The sequence below is a fragment of the Phoenix dactylifera genome, chromosome 1 (genome assembly GCF_009389715.1).
Source record: "Phoenix dactylifera cultivar Barhee BC4 chromosome 1, palm_55x_up_171113_PBpolish2nd_filt_p, whole genome shotgun sequence".
Taxonomy (NCBI): domain Eukaryota; kingdom Viridiplantae; phylum Streptophyta; class Magnoliopsida; order Arecales; family Arecaceae; genus Phoenix; species Phoenix dactylifera.
This window is the reverse complement of record NC_052392.1, coordinates 9,507,982-9,526,368: the sequence shown is the minus strand read 5'-3', so window position 1 is coordinate 9,526,368 and position 18,387 is coordinate 9,507,982. Positions and strand designations below refer to the sequence as shown.

At 38.5% G+C, this 18,387-nt stretch overlaps 2 protein-coding genes across 3 annotated transcripts in view; one reads left to right on the top strand and one right to left on the bottom strand.

The window, feature by feature from the left end:
* The window catches only part of LOC103707458 (histone-lysine N-methyltransferase ASHR3-like), a 36,026-nt gene extending 24,053 nt beyond the window's left edge, over nt 1-11,973 (top strand). The window contains exons 3-12 of one of the 2 annotated variants that reach the window (XM_017842891.3): nt 1,226-1,390; nt 2,726-2,752; nt 3,230-3,347; nt 3,518-3,617; nt 4,424-4,517; nt 6,769-6,847; nt 7,792-7,963; nt 8,123-8,203; nt 11,309-11,476; nt 11,619-11,973. In XM_017842891.3, the coding sequence (XP_017698380.2) occupies nt 1,226-1,390; nt 2,726-2,752; nt 3,230-3,347; nt 3,518-3,617; nt 4,424-4,517; nt 6,769-6,847; nt 7,792-7,963; nt 8,123-8,203; nt 11,309-11,474 (1,002 nt within the window). In that variant the 3' untranslated portion in view covers nt 11,475-11,476; nt 11,619-11,973. Of the gene's footprint in view, nt 1-1,225; nt 1,391-2,725; nt 2,753-3,229; nt 3,348-3,517; nt 3,618-4,423; nt 4,518-6,768; nt 6,848-7,791; nt 7,964-8,122; nt 8,204-11,308 lie in introns of both variants that reach the window. The other variant, XM_039125840.1, reaches the window with a different exon arrangement.
* Nucleotides 11,974-13,191: 1,218 nt separating this feature from the next.
* LOC103707410 (protein TIC 55, chloroplastic) lies at nt 13,192-15,799 on the bottom strand. Its single transcript, XM_008791881.4, has 3 exons — nt 15,100-15,799; nt 14,787-14,889; nt 13,192-14,666 (listed from the first exon to the last, which is right to left on the bottom strand). The coding sequence occupies exons 1-3, from the start codon at nt 15,519-15,521 to the stop codon at nt 13,548-13,550; spliced, it is 1,644 nt and encodes a 547-aa protein (XP_008790103.2). The 5' UTR covers nt 15,522-15,799; the 3' UTR covers nt 13,192-13,547.
* Nucleotides 15,800-18,387: the final 2,588 nt, after the last annotated feature.

The following is an 18,387-nucleotide window of genomic DNA, read 5'->3' as shown; positions in this document are numbered from 1 at the left end:
TATTCCAAGTGATTTTGGGATTAAGTAGAAGACTTAGTTGCCTACAGAGGTTCGACAACTATTCCTGAACACCCATTCAATGAGCTTGACACTGACCTCACATCCAATTTTGAAAACATATCTCCTGCTCCTGCCTTGCCTCCTATACCTTTTTCTCCGCAGATCACCGACACAGTGGAACAGATTTTGGACGATCAGATTATTAGTACACAAAGCGGTGGTTATCAGCGATATCTTGTCAGATGGCATGGTCGACCTCCGTCAGATGATACCTGGATTAGCAGAGATGAGCTCAGCGACTTGCTTCAGACCTGTTGGAGCATTACCAGAGATCCATTTCGCCAGAGGCGAACTCTTCTCAGCTGAGGGGAGTTGGTGGGGACACAGACCATTGTTTCCAGCATGTTTATGGGCGTCGCCGGCGTGCATAGCACTTTGGCCCTAGTATTATTTTCTTGTGTATTTCTTTTATTTATTATGTATTTTCGTTCTTATGTTAGTTGCTGGTTTGTAATGACTGTGTTTAGTTGTTGTAGTGACCCATGATGTTTATTGGATCATGGGTAGTTACATGATCACTTGTTGGGATCATGGGTAGTTGCATAGGGGGCCATATATGGAACCCCATGTCTCTTGTTTAGTTAGAGTATTTTTGGAATGAAAACATTGCCTTGGCATCTGGTGGATTCCAGATCTTCTCCCCCCCCTCTCTTCATATCTTCTTCCCTAAATCTCCTGTCCCACATCAGTTATGGGTTAAAGTGTTGGATAAAAATAAACCTCAGGGGGGTAAATATGCTTTTTCAAACTATTGAGTCTAAGTGTAATTTAACCCTAATCTCGCAGGGGGGGGGGTTGTAATTTATTTACATTTATTATATTGTGAAATTATCAAATTTTACATGATATAGGTAGATGGATAGCAATGTATTTTTGAAATCATATGCATTCTTGTTATTACCAATACAAGTACCTCGACATTGATCTCTCCCTTAAGGGTGGTTATAAACAATATAAATGCCTACCAGCCTTCTATTTACCTTTTCTCTTATAAGTGTATGTGCAAATACTTATATTTTATTAATGATTTGATGATCTTTTTTCCTTCTTTTTTTGTTTTTGTTTTTCCTATTCTTCTCTTATGGAAGTATGGCTTTACAACATATCTTGGTTGCACTTAACTGCAGCATGAACTACGTATTCATTCTTCTTGATGGTCCTACAGGGTTGTTTCCTCTGCAAACAGAAATTTTATTGGCGTTGTGTACGATGCACAATAGCGGCCCATCCCAAGTGTGCACCATGGCCTGAAGATGTCAACTATCCAACAGATCGACCAGGGGCATTAATTTGTTGGAGGCATCCTTCTGATTGGAGACTTGACAAGGAGGTCGATCTCTTCTTTCCTTAATTAGACAAGATTTGCTGTTCACCGAATTTTTTCTTTTTCAAAAGTTACTAGTCATGCTCAGTTACATTCTTCAGTGGAATCATGAGATCTCTTTACTAGAGGTTTCATGTGCAAACCGTGTCAGAAATTTCTTCCTTTAGACCTTTCTATTTCCTAGAAGAACCTACATCTCTTGACTGTGCATTGCATTTGAAGCAATCTGCATGGATATATAAATTAAAAATAACCTAGTAAAGGAAGATAGAGTTATTGACCTCCTCAATGACTGGATAAGTTCATTTTGCTATAGTAGGAGATCCCACTCATTTTAATAAGTTTTCTATCCTCATGAACATAGTTGTATCAGGAAAAGAATGTGTCTTTTGAACTGCAAATTTTGGAATAGGTTTCTGGTTCATTATTGGTATACCGTGGTATATATATGCAGAAATGTGATACATCCCTTCATTTATATTGGAATATGTTGTTTTTAAGGGACCACATCCTTTCTGTTGGAAAAAAAGGTTCATTTTTTTAATAAAATCTGTGTTAGAAAAGTTCCCTTTTTTGCAAAAAAAAAAAACACCACATGATTACATAATAAAAAGGAACATATTTTCACTGCTAATGTTCAAAAGAATGCAAAATCTGTGTTGATAATTGGTCAATGGGCAAATTTCGTAATGATTATTTATATCTCTTTTACTTGTTTTGTCATATTAAAGCTTTTGTACCTCTTTTAGGATTGCCAGATATTAAGTTAAAGGGACTGACAATTTTCTTCTTCTATGATAAATAGCAATTTATCTTTGCCAGTAGTATTGGATTCTTTACTTATCTCTCTTCTCTTGTACTTGCATCAGATGATGAAGTAGAGGTTTTCATGCTGATATTGATTGGTTGCATTTACTTGTTCAGCTCTCTTCCACCTAAATAATGAACTCAAAGAAGATTTAGTCTTTCTATCTATGTTTGTATCTAATAAGTCAAGTACCTTATTTAAACTTTCCACCTCATGCTCTACACAGAAAAATCCACAGGTTGGGTAGGGAGTTCCTTAATGCCTCTCAGTTCATTGCAGATGGATTGCCTTATATTATCTCTTCTATTATGAATTTTAACTGCTTCCTCATTGCCATAGATATCCAAATCAGATACTTGATTTACGAAATTCATGATATAAAAAATTTGGCAATCATGTATCCTTGGTGTTCTGTATGACCTGCATTCTGTTTTGTGCTTTTTTATGTTCCTGTTCCAGAATTATTCTTCTTTATTCTTATTTTTTATTGATTAGGTTGGCTGACAGGTCTGATTTATTTGATTGGATAACAGCATGCAGATCCCACAAGTGATGTTGAGGTCAGAACCATTATCACTATTTTTCATTTCTGGATTTCTTACCAAGGACGTCCCCCATTTCGTTCCTTGGCTCTAATTACTTGGTTATATCATATAAATTAAATAATTCTTTTTTGGATGAATTTGAATTTTCGGTAAAATCATGGTACATTATGATTTTGCATGTTGTCTGATCTTATGAAGATTCAGCTATTCTTTGGGGTAAATGATGTTTGGTTGTTTTGTGACAATTCATAAAATTTCTTATATTATACAGAATTTGAAATTTTAATTTGAACAGTGTTCCCCAGATTCCTGTTATTCTGTAAATCTAGAAATCTTTAATGAAAAACTAAAAGACTAATGAACTTGGACTCCAGAAAAAGTTTCAGAAGCTGCTGAAAGAGCTAGTTCAAATAAATAATTTTTTTAGGAGTTCTGTATTATTTTAAATTGCTTGTTCAGGTGGTGTTACAACTGTTCTATCTTTCTTTGCAGGAGATCTTTAGCCGCCTTCCACTTCCATATGTTGATGAAGAGTTTAATATTGGGTCCATTTTGAAAGATGTTTTGGAGAACAAAAACGAGCCATCTCCTTACATACATATCAAGCGCAGTATCCTTTATGAAGTCTTGAATACGACTTGGAACTTCTTAAAATTGCTATAGTGCAGAAATTTATTGTATGAGGGACAACTAAAACACTTGATTACCTAGATTTAGTATTTATTTATGACAGAAAAGATCTCATCTGATCTTATATTCTGTCTCCTTAAACAAAGAAAGATATTTATTTAGTCAAGAAGAAGCGTGATGTTGCAGAAACTGGTGTTGGGTGCACAAATTGCCGTGCTGAATCCACATGTAAGGATGATTGCGAATGCAGGTACTGGAACTTTTTTTGATCGCAATCAATTTCTTGAGTTTTATTGATTTAATTACTGAACATTGATATCAGTCTATTGTTAACCATTGAATCTTTTTTTTGTGCATTTATATAACGTTTTTTGGTTGTTATTTTGATTAGTCAAAATTTGCAAGTCTTTTGTTTATAAACTGCTGCAATGTTGTTTCATTTGATGCATCATTTTTCATGTGATTCTATTTTCTCGGTGGTTTAGTTTGCAAAACAATAAAATAAATATAAACAACTTATTTAATCAATGTGCTGTTTGATTAGCTCATGGCTGGACTCATTGTGTTATTCAAGCTGTCTTAAATGGGCTAGTTGAAGACAGCAATTCATGATATAAAACCTAATACGGATTTTGTAATCATTTTTTATGTAAAGTCTTGTGATGCTTATATTTTTAGTATCAAGTAACTGGTACCATGAAATCCTTGAGTTGATTAACAATAATATAAATTTACTTCGTGAAGACTGAATCTCTGTCGACTCTTGTTCTTATTCCTTCTCTTATTTAAATTTATTTCTGAATTACATAGTATATTAACATGTTTAGGTGGTAGTGATGTGACATAGTCGAGCCATTTCTTCAGTGAAAACTTTGTTTGCAGGTGTTGTCAAGCTTGGAGTTGGAGCTATTATTAATCTGACATATGTGTATTGCAAAATTATTGCGTGTGTAGGCACATGAGTAAATGCTTGGGGTATACGTATACCCCACAATCCTGGTATAAATTGCTATTTGTTAAGCATTAAATGATTTGTGTGGGTGCATTATTCAACAGGGGTCTTTCAATCAGCTGTTCCAAGGCCTGCCCTTGCTCAGATATGTGCACAAACAGACCATTCCGCAAAGAGAGAAAGATAAAAATTGTCAAGGTAAATGTTTGCTCCAATTGTTAGTTGTGGTTTGTAATTAAGATTGTGTTTGCATGTGTCTGCATGTTTGTGTGCTTAATGTCAACATCAGCATAATGCACTTGCCTTGTGCATGTGTTATGTTTGATCCATAATTATGTTCAATTGTTATCATCAAGAGTGTTGGCTATCTCATCTTTATAGTCTTCTTCCTGATATAGTTGTTAGCTTGCTATCTTTAAACATAATTAGATTAGGACCAATATGTTTTCGTTGACTTGGGTGTTTGGTGTTTATAATGTCCTCATCAGAATGCACTTTCCAATAGTTTTCTATTCTCTTTAATTTCTAATTTATTCCTCAAATCTTTCATGATACCCGTCACCGCTACTTGTAACTATTGTTTTATCTATTTATTGGAAACAAATCATATAGTTCAGCTTTCATTTCCACAATCTGGTTATGTTATTCATTTTTCTTATTGTTGGAGCTGATAATTCCTTTTGTTTATTATAATTGGACTTCCATAACTTGTCGAAATTGGGCCAAAACTCTGCTCATTAGGCTATGTTATTAGGTGATAAGTTTAAGCATCTAGTTTTACATACTGCATAATATTATTGTTCATATCAAAAATTTCAATTTAGTGAAGTTAGTTGCATAGTAGTAACTTGAAACCTTTCAATATTGACTATTAATTAAAGTTACAAGCATATCAGGCATCCATCCATGCACATATACGTATACAAACGTCGTGACTCAGATTTTTCATTCACATCTTATAAGAAACGTTGGTATTTGGAGTATCAAATTGATTAGGGATAATCAAGACCATTTTATTTTTATTCTGTTTTATGTTGGTAACGTCAATATTCAAAGTTGTCATATAATGTGGCAAAGAGGTGAATCTCTCATCTAACACAGAAGGAGCTTCAAGACTCCCCTTTTTAAAAGAGGATATGGATCCTGTTGAAGAAAAGAGATGCTTTTATGACAAGAACAAAACTGTATGCTTTTTGGGCATCGATACCTGTGATCTCATAGTTTGAGCAATCAAGTACTCACAAAATGCTAACAGCTAAATCAACTAGAAAATACTACAAAGTTAGTTAAATACACCTATTTTTTAAAATAAACCTTCTAAGATTTGGATAAGCACACCTGAAATTTCTGTTGGATGGAAATATAATCCTCTCCTGTTCTAGTTGACCCAAATTTTCATGCAACAATTGCTCTTTTTGAGTTGCATTTTAAAAGTTTGATCATGTTATTTTTGCCTTCGTCTGATCTTTCTCTGTTTTTGCATTTTCTTGTTTCTAGTATTCAATATTCATTGATGATCCACTTTTCAAAGGGTTCAAGACTTAACATGCTTCATGAATAGGCATTTTTCTGGTATTGTAACTTCAAGTTGACAATTTTTCCCCATCTTTTTTAATTATTGGGGAGATACCATATTGCCTTTCACAGGAGTGTTTTTGTAGTTCATTTCAAAGTAAAATTATTGAGTAATATTTTATTTGAGGCAATCCATTTAGTCTATTATAATTTTTTCAGGTTTTATTGACTTATAAGTCAATATCTGTATTGTACATGTTAACCAAGATGACTAATACTTGATATACACGCATATATTATATTCATGACAGACAAACTTTATTCATCTATTTGGGTTGAGCTTTATAAATTTTGTCACTACTTGTTTTTGCGAAAGGCTGTACAAATGTACCTTAAATCCTTTTATTTATCAAATTATGCACTTAAATGATATAAATATATTTTAGATAAAGTAAGGGTAGTTTGTTTATATGTTTATTTGAAGTGCAATAGTTTGGATTAGATTGTGCATTATATTTGTACAATATGATATTATAGGTTTCTCAAGTAGAAATATATTATTGCAGGTTCTAGAATTCCTAAAAAGAATTGCTGACCAAGCTATGGCCTGAAAATTAAACAGCGGGATCAGGGATGTAAATAACATTTGTATGAGTTGCAGCTAGATTTAAGGATTAGTTACTTTATACAATAATGTCAAATGGAAATTTAGATTTTTCACATATATCATTATGGTCCATATCAATATGCACAACTCCATCCTTGTGAAGTTTGAAGTAGCTTCAGTAAAGTTAGTGTATTTTCAAATCTTAGGTGCAAAGAAATTATGGGGACATGGATTTTATTTTGGTGTTTCTTTTGAACTGTATATCTTGTTTTCATTGTTCCATGTCATTAACATTGTGCAGTATATCACATATCTATCTTCTTGTAGACAAAACTTTGTGGATGGGGAGTAGTGGCATTAGAGGCAATGGAAAAGGGAGACTTTGTCATCGAATATATTGGAGAAGGTAGATGGACATCATATATGTTTATTATGCTTGCTTGACATTTATATGGAACATATTATTGTTATGCTTATTATGCTTAGTTGACATTATATGGAACACAGTATGCTAATTTCTCATTGTAATGCTATATCTATTTTGCAGACAATTTAATGTGATGTTTAAATCATGCCATTTGCAATCCATATCTTGTTAGAGATTTTTGATGGTTACTCTGGACTGAATTACTGTTGTAATTATGCTTGTAGAGGATTGACCTTCTAAGCAACTGAAGTTTGCAATCCAGTTTCTACCATATCTAGTCTGCCTTGCTTATTGTAGTTCAATAAATAACACTGAGTGGGAAATAAAACAAGAAACAAGGAATTGCTTAGAATTCAGTAGAAGTGTGAAGGTAACAAAGCATTAGATCCATGCTGAAGTTAATTGTAGTCCAGAAGCTTGGTTTCCTTGCAGTGAAATGAAATTCCTTTTTTTTGAAGGCTAATGAAATTCAAGTTTTTTTTTGACTTACATATATAGGCTGTTGAAAATATCCATTCCTCTTCATATGTTTCCCCTTTTGGTGGAGGTAGAGAATTGAACATTCATTTGAATGGTTTAATAGATAGTCTAGATGCTTATGGCACCTCTTTATGTAATTTAGATAATTTCTGGATGTCTTTTCGAATGAATTATTATATTGTTTTCCTTTTTTTAGATAAGTTAGCTGAAATATTCTGCTGTTTGTTCTTTTGTTGTTCCATTGCAATACTGTTCGTTCATGCATGCATTGTTGTGTAACTTGTTAGATGAAGTCCAACTTCTTTAAAATTGTATCTATAAACTGTAAGTTTTGGATTAAGAATGATCCTCGGCAGACAGATAATAGATGCTTACATTCATCTTCTTTTCTTTTGAATATGCATCCTTTGATATACATTTTTATTTCCTTTCTTCTGTTTCAGTTATTGATGATGCTTTGTGTGAGCAAAGACTCTGGGACATGAAGCATCGAGGCGATCGAAATTTTTATATGTGTGAAATTCGTAAAGATTTCACAATTGACGCAACTTTTAAAGGAAATGCTTCTCGTTTTTTGAACCACAGCTGTATTCCTAATTGTAAACTAGAGAAGTGGTATGTCTTTGAAATTTCTGGTCAAGATTTTTTTTTTTTAATTTCCAAAGCTGGTCAGTTATTGGTTGATATTGATTGAGGCCTTTCATATATAGCAGGAAATTATTTTTTTCCCTGATCATGCAATGACTGATCATTTTTTTTGTAATTTTTTTGAAGGCAAGTTGATGGGGAGACACGTGTTGGTGTGTTTGCTTCTCGCTCCATAGAAGTTGGGGAGCCTTTGACATATGATTACAGGTACCTGATGATTGATTACTTCTTGTCATCAAGTGATTTCAATTTCTTGATTTCTTCTGCTTAAATTTCAGGTTATCTATAAGAATCAGTTATTTCTGGTGTTATTATATCTTCAGTCAGATATTCTTCTTTTGCCTTGTAAAACTACTTCTTGTATATGTCATTACAAGCATGGAAAGGCTTACAGGACTGATTTTATCTGATGATCCTTGGTTGGCCATGTTTGTCAATTAGTAATCGGGAAAGTTTCAATATGCATGTTACATGAACACAAATGATATCTCTTGTTTTTGCTATTTGGGTTGTACTTTGCCATCAACGAATTTACTAACAAATGACTTGTTATTACTGATATTAATTTATCTTTCTTCCTCTTTCGGACATGGCAATCTACACCTGAAATGATTGTCTCCTATGACTGTTTTTGGCTTTCATTTAAAATAAGAGTTCCACTATAATTACCTTCTGCATTATGTCCACTTATGCTACTCCTATGCTCATTCTAAATGTCTCATATGGGGAAAAAGGATTTTATGTTTATTTGCGAAGTGTCTGGTTTTGTGAAACATGCAGTGCATACAGGATTTTATATAGTTGTATTTTGCATGTTTATGTATTATATTCTGCATGCAGCATGTATCGTATATGAGAAAATTTGATATATTGCTTTGCAACTTGCCGATAATGTTATATGGTAAAGACTTGGTGCATATCCACATTGTAACTTATTAGATGCAACTGTTTACATGCGCTGTTATAATGCTGTATACTGACCACCAGGGTGACCTCGCGGATATTTGTATTTTACTAGATGATAATGTATCTAGTACTTTATTGTCTTCGGCCCAATTTGCACATGATGTCAGAGTGGTCATAGTTGCAACTCCAAGCGCTGCAATTGTCGATTAGAAAATCCAATCAACAATCTGACTTGGTGGGCAGTCACAAGGGTTGTAGAAGTATTCTGGTTTTGTTGTTATGGACCGTTGGATTTCTAAAGTCAACTGCTTCTTGTGCATCAGATTCATCAGAATTTTCAATATGTACATGGTGCCATACTAGTCATAATTGCACCTTTGATTGAGCACTGCAACTGTCAATTAGAGAACCAAGGACCCAATCAACAATCTAACAGTATGTAGATGTTGACAGGCATGAGGGTTATAGAAGTATCTTGCTTTTGTTGTTATGAACTGTTAGATTGGTAAGATCAACGGCTTCTTGTCCATCAGACATTCATCAGAACTATTGCATTATGTCCACTTATGCTACTCCTATGCTCATTCTAAATGTATCATATGGGGAAAAAGGATCTTATGTTTATTTGCGAAGTGGCTGGTTTTGTGAAACATGCAGTGTATACAGGATTTTATATAGTTGTATTTTGCATGTTTATATATTATATTCTGCATGCAGCATGTATCATATATGAGAAAATTTGATATATTGCTTTGCAACTTGCTGATAATGTTAAATGGTAAAGACTTGGTGCATATCCACATTGTAACTTATTAGATGTAACTGTTTACATGTGCTGTTATACTGCTGATTCTGACCACCAGGGTGACCTTGCGGATATTTGTATTTTACTAGATGATAGTGTAGCTAGTACTTTTATTGTCTTCGGCCCAATTTGCACGTGATGTCAGAGTGGTCATGATTGCACCTCTGAGCGCTGCAATTGTCGATTAGAAAATCCAATCAACAATCTGACTTGGCGGACAGTCACAAGGGTTGTAGAAGTATCCTGGTTTTGTTGTTATGAACTGTTGGATTTCTAAAGTCAACTGCTTCTTGTGCATCAGATTCATCAGAATTTTCAATATGTTCATGGTGCCATACTAGTCATAATTGCACCTTTGATTGAGCACTGCAACTGTCAATTAGAGAACCAAGGACCCCATCAACAATCTAACAGTATGTAGATATTGACAGTCACGACGGTTATACAAGTATCTTGCTTTTGTTGTTATGAACTGTTAGATTGCTAAGATCAACGGCTTCTTGTTCATCAAACATTCATCAGAATTTCAGTTTAATTAAGGTTTTTATTGTATATCTAGAGGAAATATATAGCATACTGAACTTCCGGTGAATAAATCAATGCTATAATAGTTCTAGCAGGTGCTATCTTTGTTTTATCATTTTTCATAAGTCATCATGGGTCGTGAAATATTTGTTGTTGCTTCAATTTGATACTGTGACTTATAGCTCAAGGTATAAGCTTATTGGTTTATGAAGAAAAAAGGATATCATTTACTGGAATGAGTCTGGTACTTTAGTTTGGTTATGAAAATTAGAAGGTTTAAAAGTAAGCTAAACAAAGTGTCTTTTTCTTTCCTTTTTTTATTTTTTTTTACAATACTCTAATCTTTGACGTTTTGGCCTGTGCAAGGAATAGCCTTGATTTTATCTGCCTTAGTCTTATGTACCTCCACATGTTCCGATGAATGGTGTGCTGTATAAAGTCCTTTGAGTCATTGCATCTTCTTGATCATGCCTCCATCAATTTGTTTCATGGATTTGCTGGTTGCTTTATGCATGCAAATCCCTTTGAGACACTTTTGCCTGTGATTGTGCTAACTTGCATCTTCTTGATCATGGCTTCATCAATTTGTTTCCTGGATTTGCTGGTTGATTTGTGCATGCAAATCCCTTTGTTGATGCACTTTTGCCTGTGACTGTGTTGTAACTTGCATCAAAAAGAACTTCCATAAGATGCCTCCCTGATAACCAGTGAATTGATACAGGTTTCTTTCAAACAATATATCAGGAAATATGCCTATCTATGCCTGAAGATGTAGATGTGTTGTCCTTTTGGAGTAATTTTGGTGTTCAATGATATTTAACACCTGCACATAACGCATATGGCCTACAAAAGCTATTGGGAATTTATATAACCTGATGCAGTATTTTGTATAGATCTGTATTAGAAGGAATATGAATTTATTCAACGTCTTATTTGTTTGAGGGTCTCATTAAGTTTAACTATTAGTATTGTTTGGGTCGCTTGAAAATAGAATTTCTTCAACTTTCCATTGAATTTCTTATTCAATTATGTAATCTGGAAAGGATAATACAGAGTTCATATGCTTTTTTATCTAGATTTGTGCATTTCGGGCCTATGGTCAAGTGTTACTGTGGGGCTTCCAACTGCCAAGGTTATCTGGGGAGTAAGAGAAAGACAAACCAGGTGGCCTCTATCTGGGGATGTAAAAGGAAGAGATCTGTTATGCTAACCCGTTCATCAAGTAAACAAACATTTGTTTGAAGGTGCAATTTTGTCATTTATTGATTTATCATTTTATTGGAAAGTGCAGGCAACAGAAGAAAACACTGGTTTCCATGTCATCTTGTATTGCTAGGCATCATAACATTCATTAACATTAGCTCCATTTAATATTCCTCTTGGCAGTCTTCCCTGATCCTGGTGGTGCTGTATTATTTTGAGAAGTGTAATGGTATTGGTGATTTGGTATATAGTTGTAGTCAAGCGGATTTATACAATTCAAAGGGAGCTGTCAAAGAGAATGCAATTAGGAGCATATTCCTGTGCTGATGGTGTTCAGAAGTCTTCGTAAAATGTAGAACCTCCATTTTTACAGAAATTGAATCTCATTGTGATTGCATTTTTAGTTCTTCTCTTCAATAGCAACTTGAGATTAAAAGGAATCATGCTACGATATGTGCATGAAACCTTTTAGCTTGTAAATTGAAGTTTTGATTGTCTGGAGCAAAAAATTAGTTCCTACTAGGGCCTGCCTGTAGTACACTGGACTTACAAGTACCACAAAATCCACCATACATTACAGGCAGCTGCTAGCAGAATCTTACTTCAGGCTTGCCAGCAGACCTAAACCTTGCCCTTGCTTGTGACTTTCTACTCTGCCCTTGATTGTTTCTTGCAATATTAGTTTCCTTGGAACAATTAATTGGCACCTGTGAGACAATGGTGCTCAGATGTTGCGATCTGTGCTTCAACATGGAAATTCCTGGTTAGCAGAATTTTGACTTCAGAATAGTGCTTCTAAGCCATGGTTTTAACTTCTAAAGAATGTCTTTTTACGGTTTTGTAGTGTATTCATTATGCATGTTATTGGTGTTGTACCAGTCGTAACAGTTGTTATTTAATCATTGAGGGCTCGTTTGGTTCGCGGAAAAAGAAGGAAAGAAAGTATGGTAAGCAGAAAAGTAATGAGATGCCTTTTGTTTGGTTGGAGTTTTCAAAGGAGAGAGATGGAAAAGTTGTATTCCCATAGGAATATGATTTCTACATTTCATGAAAAAGTTTCTCATGAGAAACATGAGAAAGTTATTTTCTCATGAGCCGGAAATCACTTCATTTTTATTTTTTTTCTAAAAAGACCCTTCAGTATTAAAGAGTCATTAAAGACTTAATTTTTATTAAGGATATAATAGGAATTACATATAACTTTTACAGAAAAGTGGATGGTTAACCAAACATAAGCACTATGGAAATCTGTCACTTTTCTATGGTTAACCAAATATGCCAAATGTACTTTTTCAGGTATCCTCTTTTTAGAAATCTGTTTTTCAGAAATTATATTCGTAGGAGGAAAAATGCTTGCCGCGAACCAAACGAGCCCTGAAGTCTTGATCTATAATGTGAAGTAGGAAGCAGAGATCATGAAGTGGATGATATATAGTGGGGAATTATCTGGCTGTTTATTATCCATAAAAGTGCTTACTCGCCCTGTTCTGGTTTGTGACCTGCAACTGCAGGATCGTTCAATCTGGTGATGGTTTCTTAATATTTTCCACAAAAATATAGCAGTATCAACAAAATGAATGTTCCAAATCACATAGAATAACACGTATCATTTAATATGGTGCAGAGAGATGAAGTTGAGATCCTTATTATCTTACATTCATCTGTGTGATCTAATGATATTATCATGAGGGCAACTGCATTAGAGCAGGCATGAGATTCAGCCACGAACAATGCTGCTGAATTTAAGCAATCCATATATGCTACCAGCAATCTGGATCATCATATTAGAAAAAAAAAATATCATTGTTGGTACCATAATAAAATAACTGCAGGGTCGTTCAATCTGGTAACGATTTTTCTTTTTTCTTTTTGGTAAAAGTCTGGTAACATTTATAAAATGATCATTTGTCCAAAATATAAGCAACGTTCTGAAAGTCTTATTTTGTCCCAATGTCTCATCATTTGTTTTCTCTGCAGCCTAAGCATTCTCCCCCAAAATGTAAGCAGCTGCTAAGAATTGGAGAAACTAATTTCAATATTAGAGCAAGTTGCACAGTCACCTGTATTTATCTTAGCAAACACATGTATAAAAGATCGTATAATTCTGCTCCCTCACAATCTTCGATGTGTCCTGATGAAGTTGGTTGTGATGAGAGAAACTGCAGAAGAGCAGGCATATGAACCAGCGAAGAACAATGCCGCTGATGCCAGTGCAATAACCTTCCATTTCCGAGCCGCTGCCAGAATTGCCGTTGCCAGAGCTGCGAGGGTGAGAAACAGTAGTGCGTCCTTCCATGCTTGAAATGCTCTGACAGCACTTCTACAGCCCCTGCAGTGGACGACGTGGCGGAAGTATCGGTTTGCCGGATTCGGTGCATGTTGAGTTCCCAGTCCCCCCTTGGCAGGGAATGAAGCTGAGATCCCAGCAACCAGCCCTGCCGGAGCTAGTTCCACCACTGCAGGCTCTTTGGGCAGCGAGATGGACCTGTGGCCGAAGTAGTAAGGCATCCCGAGTCCGACCTTATCCATCCACTTCCTATACTCGGCAACCCAAGTATCCGAGGACTTTAAATTAAGGTAGAGCTCCTTCGTCGGCACCTTCTCCTTCATCAGAACCTCATTTTGCGAAGAAAGGAAGCCCATGTCCTGCTCGAAAACCTTGCAGGCATTCTGGTGGAGGTACCATTGAGGGACCAATTTGGCAAGGACCGGTCTCGTGCTCGCTCCAAACCTCACGATGAGCATCGACTTCCCCTGGCCTGCTGGCCTACATAGGAACAGAGCTGAGAAGTACTGCTTTTCACCTTTCTTGTCGACGAGCTCCAGGCTGTTTGAAAGGACACAGGGTGCTTGGAATCGAAGGAAGTTCATCAGCGCCGGGTTCTTGGATCGGCCCCACTGCCCTGCAAATCCCCTGCTTGTTCTCTCGGTGACATTGAAGACCAGTGGCTGAGCATCTTCTCTCTTGGCAGTCCAGTCGGTTCGGTCGTGGGAGATGGGCACATGCGCAGGGTCCATGAGGTTCTCGAGGAGGATGGAGTGATCGTAGGGGAGCTCATGGATGGTGGATAGGTCTTGGAAGCCCGGCCTGTCATAGTGCTCGAACCAGGGGAGCTTGTCAACGTTCGCCGGGTTCTTCGCTGACATCCAGACCCATACCACTCCTTGAGATTCTCTAACTTCATAGGTTTTAGCACACGCAGCCTGCGGTATCTTGCCACCATCCGGCAACTGCAACGAAATCGACATCACATCACATGAACTAATTCTATTTGTTGCTTCAAGATCTCATCCTTTCGGATAGCAGGAGAGGTATAATAAAAAACCGGGAGAAACTTTCGGCGATCGAACCTGTGGGATCTTCACGCATTTCCCATCGCCATCGAATTGCCATCCGTGGTAGAGGCACTCCAATCTCCCATCAACCAGCTGCCCTTCGGAGAGCCTTGCTAATCTGAAAAGGTTTTCAGACTTAGTTCGCCATTTAATTATTTCAGCAATTAGTTCTCCATTTAAAACGAAAGCAGGGTTACAGAAGAGAATGATACGTCTCTTCCGAGCTCGGAAGTGTTACTTCATGCTATCATCACGTAAAGATTTGATATGAAAATAAGAAGTTCATCACGATCCCTGAAATGATGACGAATCTGGTGCAATTTCATACCGGTGGGGGCATCGGTCTTCGTAGCAGCGGAGAACGCCGCCGCCATCTCGATACAGAACGACCTGTTTGTGGAAGACGGTGAGGCCGAGGGGTGCGTCGTCGGGCACCTCGGCCGCCAGGTAGAGTGGGTACCACTCCTCCCTCCAGTCATACTCCTCGGCGGCTTCCTCCTCCTGCTGCTCCTCCGTTCCCGGTGGAAGCAATACCTCCTTGTCCACATCGTCCACTACTGCAGCCCAGCACTCCCCCAGTCGTCTCCTTTTCCTCGGAATTTTTTTTGTTCGGTGAATGTTGGAGCTGCCAAAGTTGGTCGTGGAGATTGGATATATGGAAGTGGGCTTGCGAGGGAGAAGAGAGGAAGAGGAGTCCAGTGCTTTGTGGAATGAGAGAAGGCAGAGAGACGAGAGATGAAAGAGTGCCATGCTGGGAGACGCTCTTCTCGTAATTAAGGAGGGCGCAATGGAGATCTTTCAAGTTCCTGAAGGAGCTTTTCTACTTTTCTGCCCCTCCTCCGTTTGGCTGCCATGTTCAGCCTGCCACCATCTCCTGACCACACAAATGGATTGGAATGTCGTACTTTGAAATGGGGTGACGGGAGAGATGCAGCCAAACAAGCGTAACATGTGGGTGGATGATAGCCTCTCAATCGCTTGGCCTTTCTTGTTTCCTTCTTACACTTGGTGGAAGACAAAAGAATAGTCGAAAAGTTACCGGAAAAATGTGGAATTGGACGGTAAGGCTTGATATGCAGAACACAATATGGAAGCAATAATCTTCTTTATTATTATTATTATTATTATTTTATTTTTAAGTTAAAAACGGCATTCATATAAATCTCACGTCAAGTCAAAAGAAAAAGATGATACAGAGGGTGGGTATATCTCCAACCCTGATCCAAATCACTCCACCTGAATGCCGGGCCACAAAAGAGGCGACCCAGTCTGCCACACTGTTCACCTTCCGATAAACATGTGCTACCTGAAAAGAACCTGTCTCTCTGGCCAGACCGTGGATCTCACGAAGCAACGGGTGCCCGTCTCCATCCGGATCTCCTCTCTAGATCCAATCAACTACCATGGCAGAGTCCCCCTCTAGTAATATCCTGTCAGTTCTAAGGACCCTCCTCGGATAGGACATGCCCTCCCAGATAGCCTGCAGCTCCACCTCAACGACAGCTTGGCCGGTAGTACGGCGCCCTCCAGCTGCAATCAATGTACCCAGATGATCTCTAATCACAAAGCCCATTTTTCTGTGTGTTCCGTTTGTCAACCAACTACCATCAAAGTTCACTTTGAGATAACCAAGGAGTGGGGGCACCTAAGAGAAAATGGCAAATGTGGGCGCTGTGATAGCAGTATGGGTATCCTAGATGTCCCGGTTCTTCTAGAGGTAAACAACACGGTAGTCATGATAATCTTCGTCGGATGGCAGAAGGCCCTAGCCGCCCCTGTGCTCGACGATGATCCTCTGCCCTCAAACATTCGGGCATTCCTGTCCAACCAAATGTAGTAAGCTAGATATGCCCTCATGATCCCTGCCTCGCCTGTGCTGGGTCTCCTCACGGACTCTTGCAAATAGTGTAACAGGTCCTCTACTGACTCCAAGGCCTGGTGGAGGGGAACAGAAGATGTCTCCCAAACCTGCACTACCCTAGGGCAGTCCAGGATAACATGGCTGATGGTCTCCTCAATATTTGGGCATACCTCATAGTATGGAGAGATCCGAACACCTCATCCAGCTAACATCCTCCTAGTAGATAAGCACCCCCATGCTAGCTTTTAGATGAAGAGGGCAACGTGGGGGGGAGTACCCGCATCCTCCATATCCAACCATCATCGATTTGTCGGACTAGCTCCTTGGTAAATAGAGCCTGAATGTCCCTGGCCCGCACCCTCGATCACCCTGACGGCATCCACACCAAGTTGTCAGCCTCCCCCCGTGACGGAAGGGGGAGGGCCAGGATCCTCTTCGCTAGCGGATCCCCAAAAGCCTCCCAGATGAACTCCGTCCTCCATCCACTCTCCTCAAGTCCAATCAGATCACTGATCCTAAGCCCAGCTAGCCTAGTTGTGTCCATGAAGGTCGGTAGTCTGCACAACAGCTAATCAGTCACCCAACTATTCTCCAGTATGTCAATAGCCTATCCATTGCCAATCACCCATCTGATCGCCGGAAGCACCAACAGGGCTCTGGCACACATCTCCCTCCAGACCGGTGACCAGTGATGTCGGGCCTCAGAGGCTCCTACCAGCGATAGGACCCCATACTTGGCCCTCAACAAAGAGGCCCACATTTTATCAGGCTCCAGAACAAACCTGGCTGCATGCCATGCCACAAAGGCTTCTCGTCTCACCACCAACGATGGTACTCCTAGTTTGCCGGTCCTGATCGACTGACATAGCACCTCTGATAGGGACATCAAAGCCATTCGTTCACGTTCGCACTAGGGATTGACATTGTTATGGCTCGAAAATGATTTCCAGATTGGATCCATTTGAGTCTGTTTTATTTTTATTTTCTGCATTTTTGCTTTGGTTTTAGTCAAATCAATTTGGTCAGTTGTTTTATTATTAGACTAGCCAATTGGATTTATGTAATTGGGTCAATTTAGTAGACCAATTTTGGTAAGAAATTAATTGATGTAAGGGTCCAAATTTGGTCAGTGTTAAGTGATTGACTTGACTTGGTCAAGATGTAAGTGTTATCAAGATCAAGCACTACCATTACACCAAAACCCGCAGGTGTTAGTGAAGGTGCAACTTTATTTTCTTAAACTAGCTCAGTGGCCCATAGCGCCACGAGTCGACTCCGACCAAGCCTCGCCCGACTCCGGACTCCGACAGGGCCTCGCCAGTGGGTTCAGGGATCCCCTAGTGGTATAACCCACCATACTCCTCCAGTGCATCCACGTTGGCAGGCGGCAGGACTGACGATTTCGAACTCGAGACCTATGGCTCTGATACCAGTTACCAGGATCAAGCGCTACTATTACACCAAAATCCGCAGGTATTAGTGAAGGCGCAACTTTATTTCCTTAAACTAACATAGGGGCCCATAGCGCCACGAGTCGACTCCGACCAAGCCTCGCCCGACTCCAGACTCCGACAGGGCCTCGCTAGTGGGTTTAGGGACCTCCTAGTGGTATAACCCACCCTACTCCTCCAGCGCATCCACGTTGGCAGGCGGTAGGACTGACTCGGCCTTTCAGGCCTCCGCCAACATTGACTCGGCCCCTCAGGCCTCCGCCAACAGTAAGGTCTATATAAATGCCACCCCTCTCATGTATGA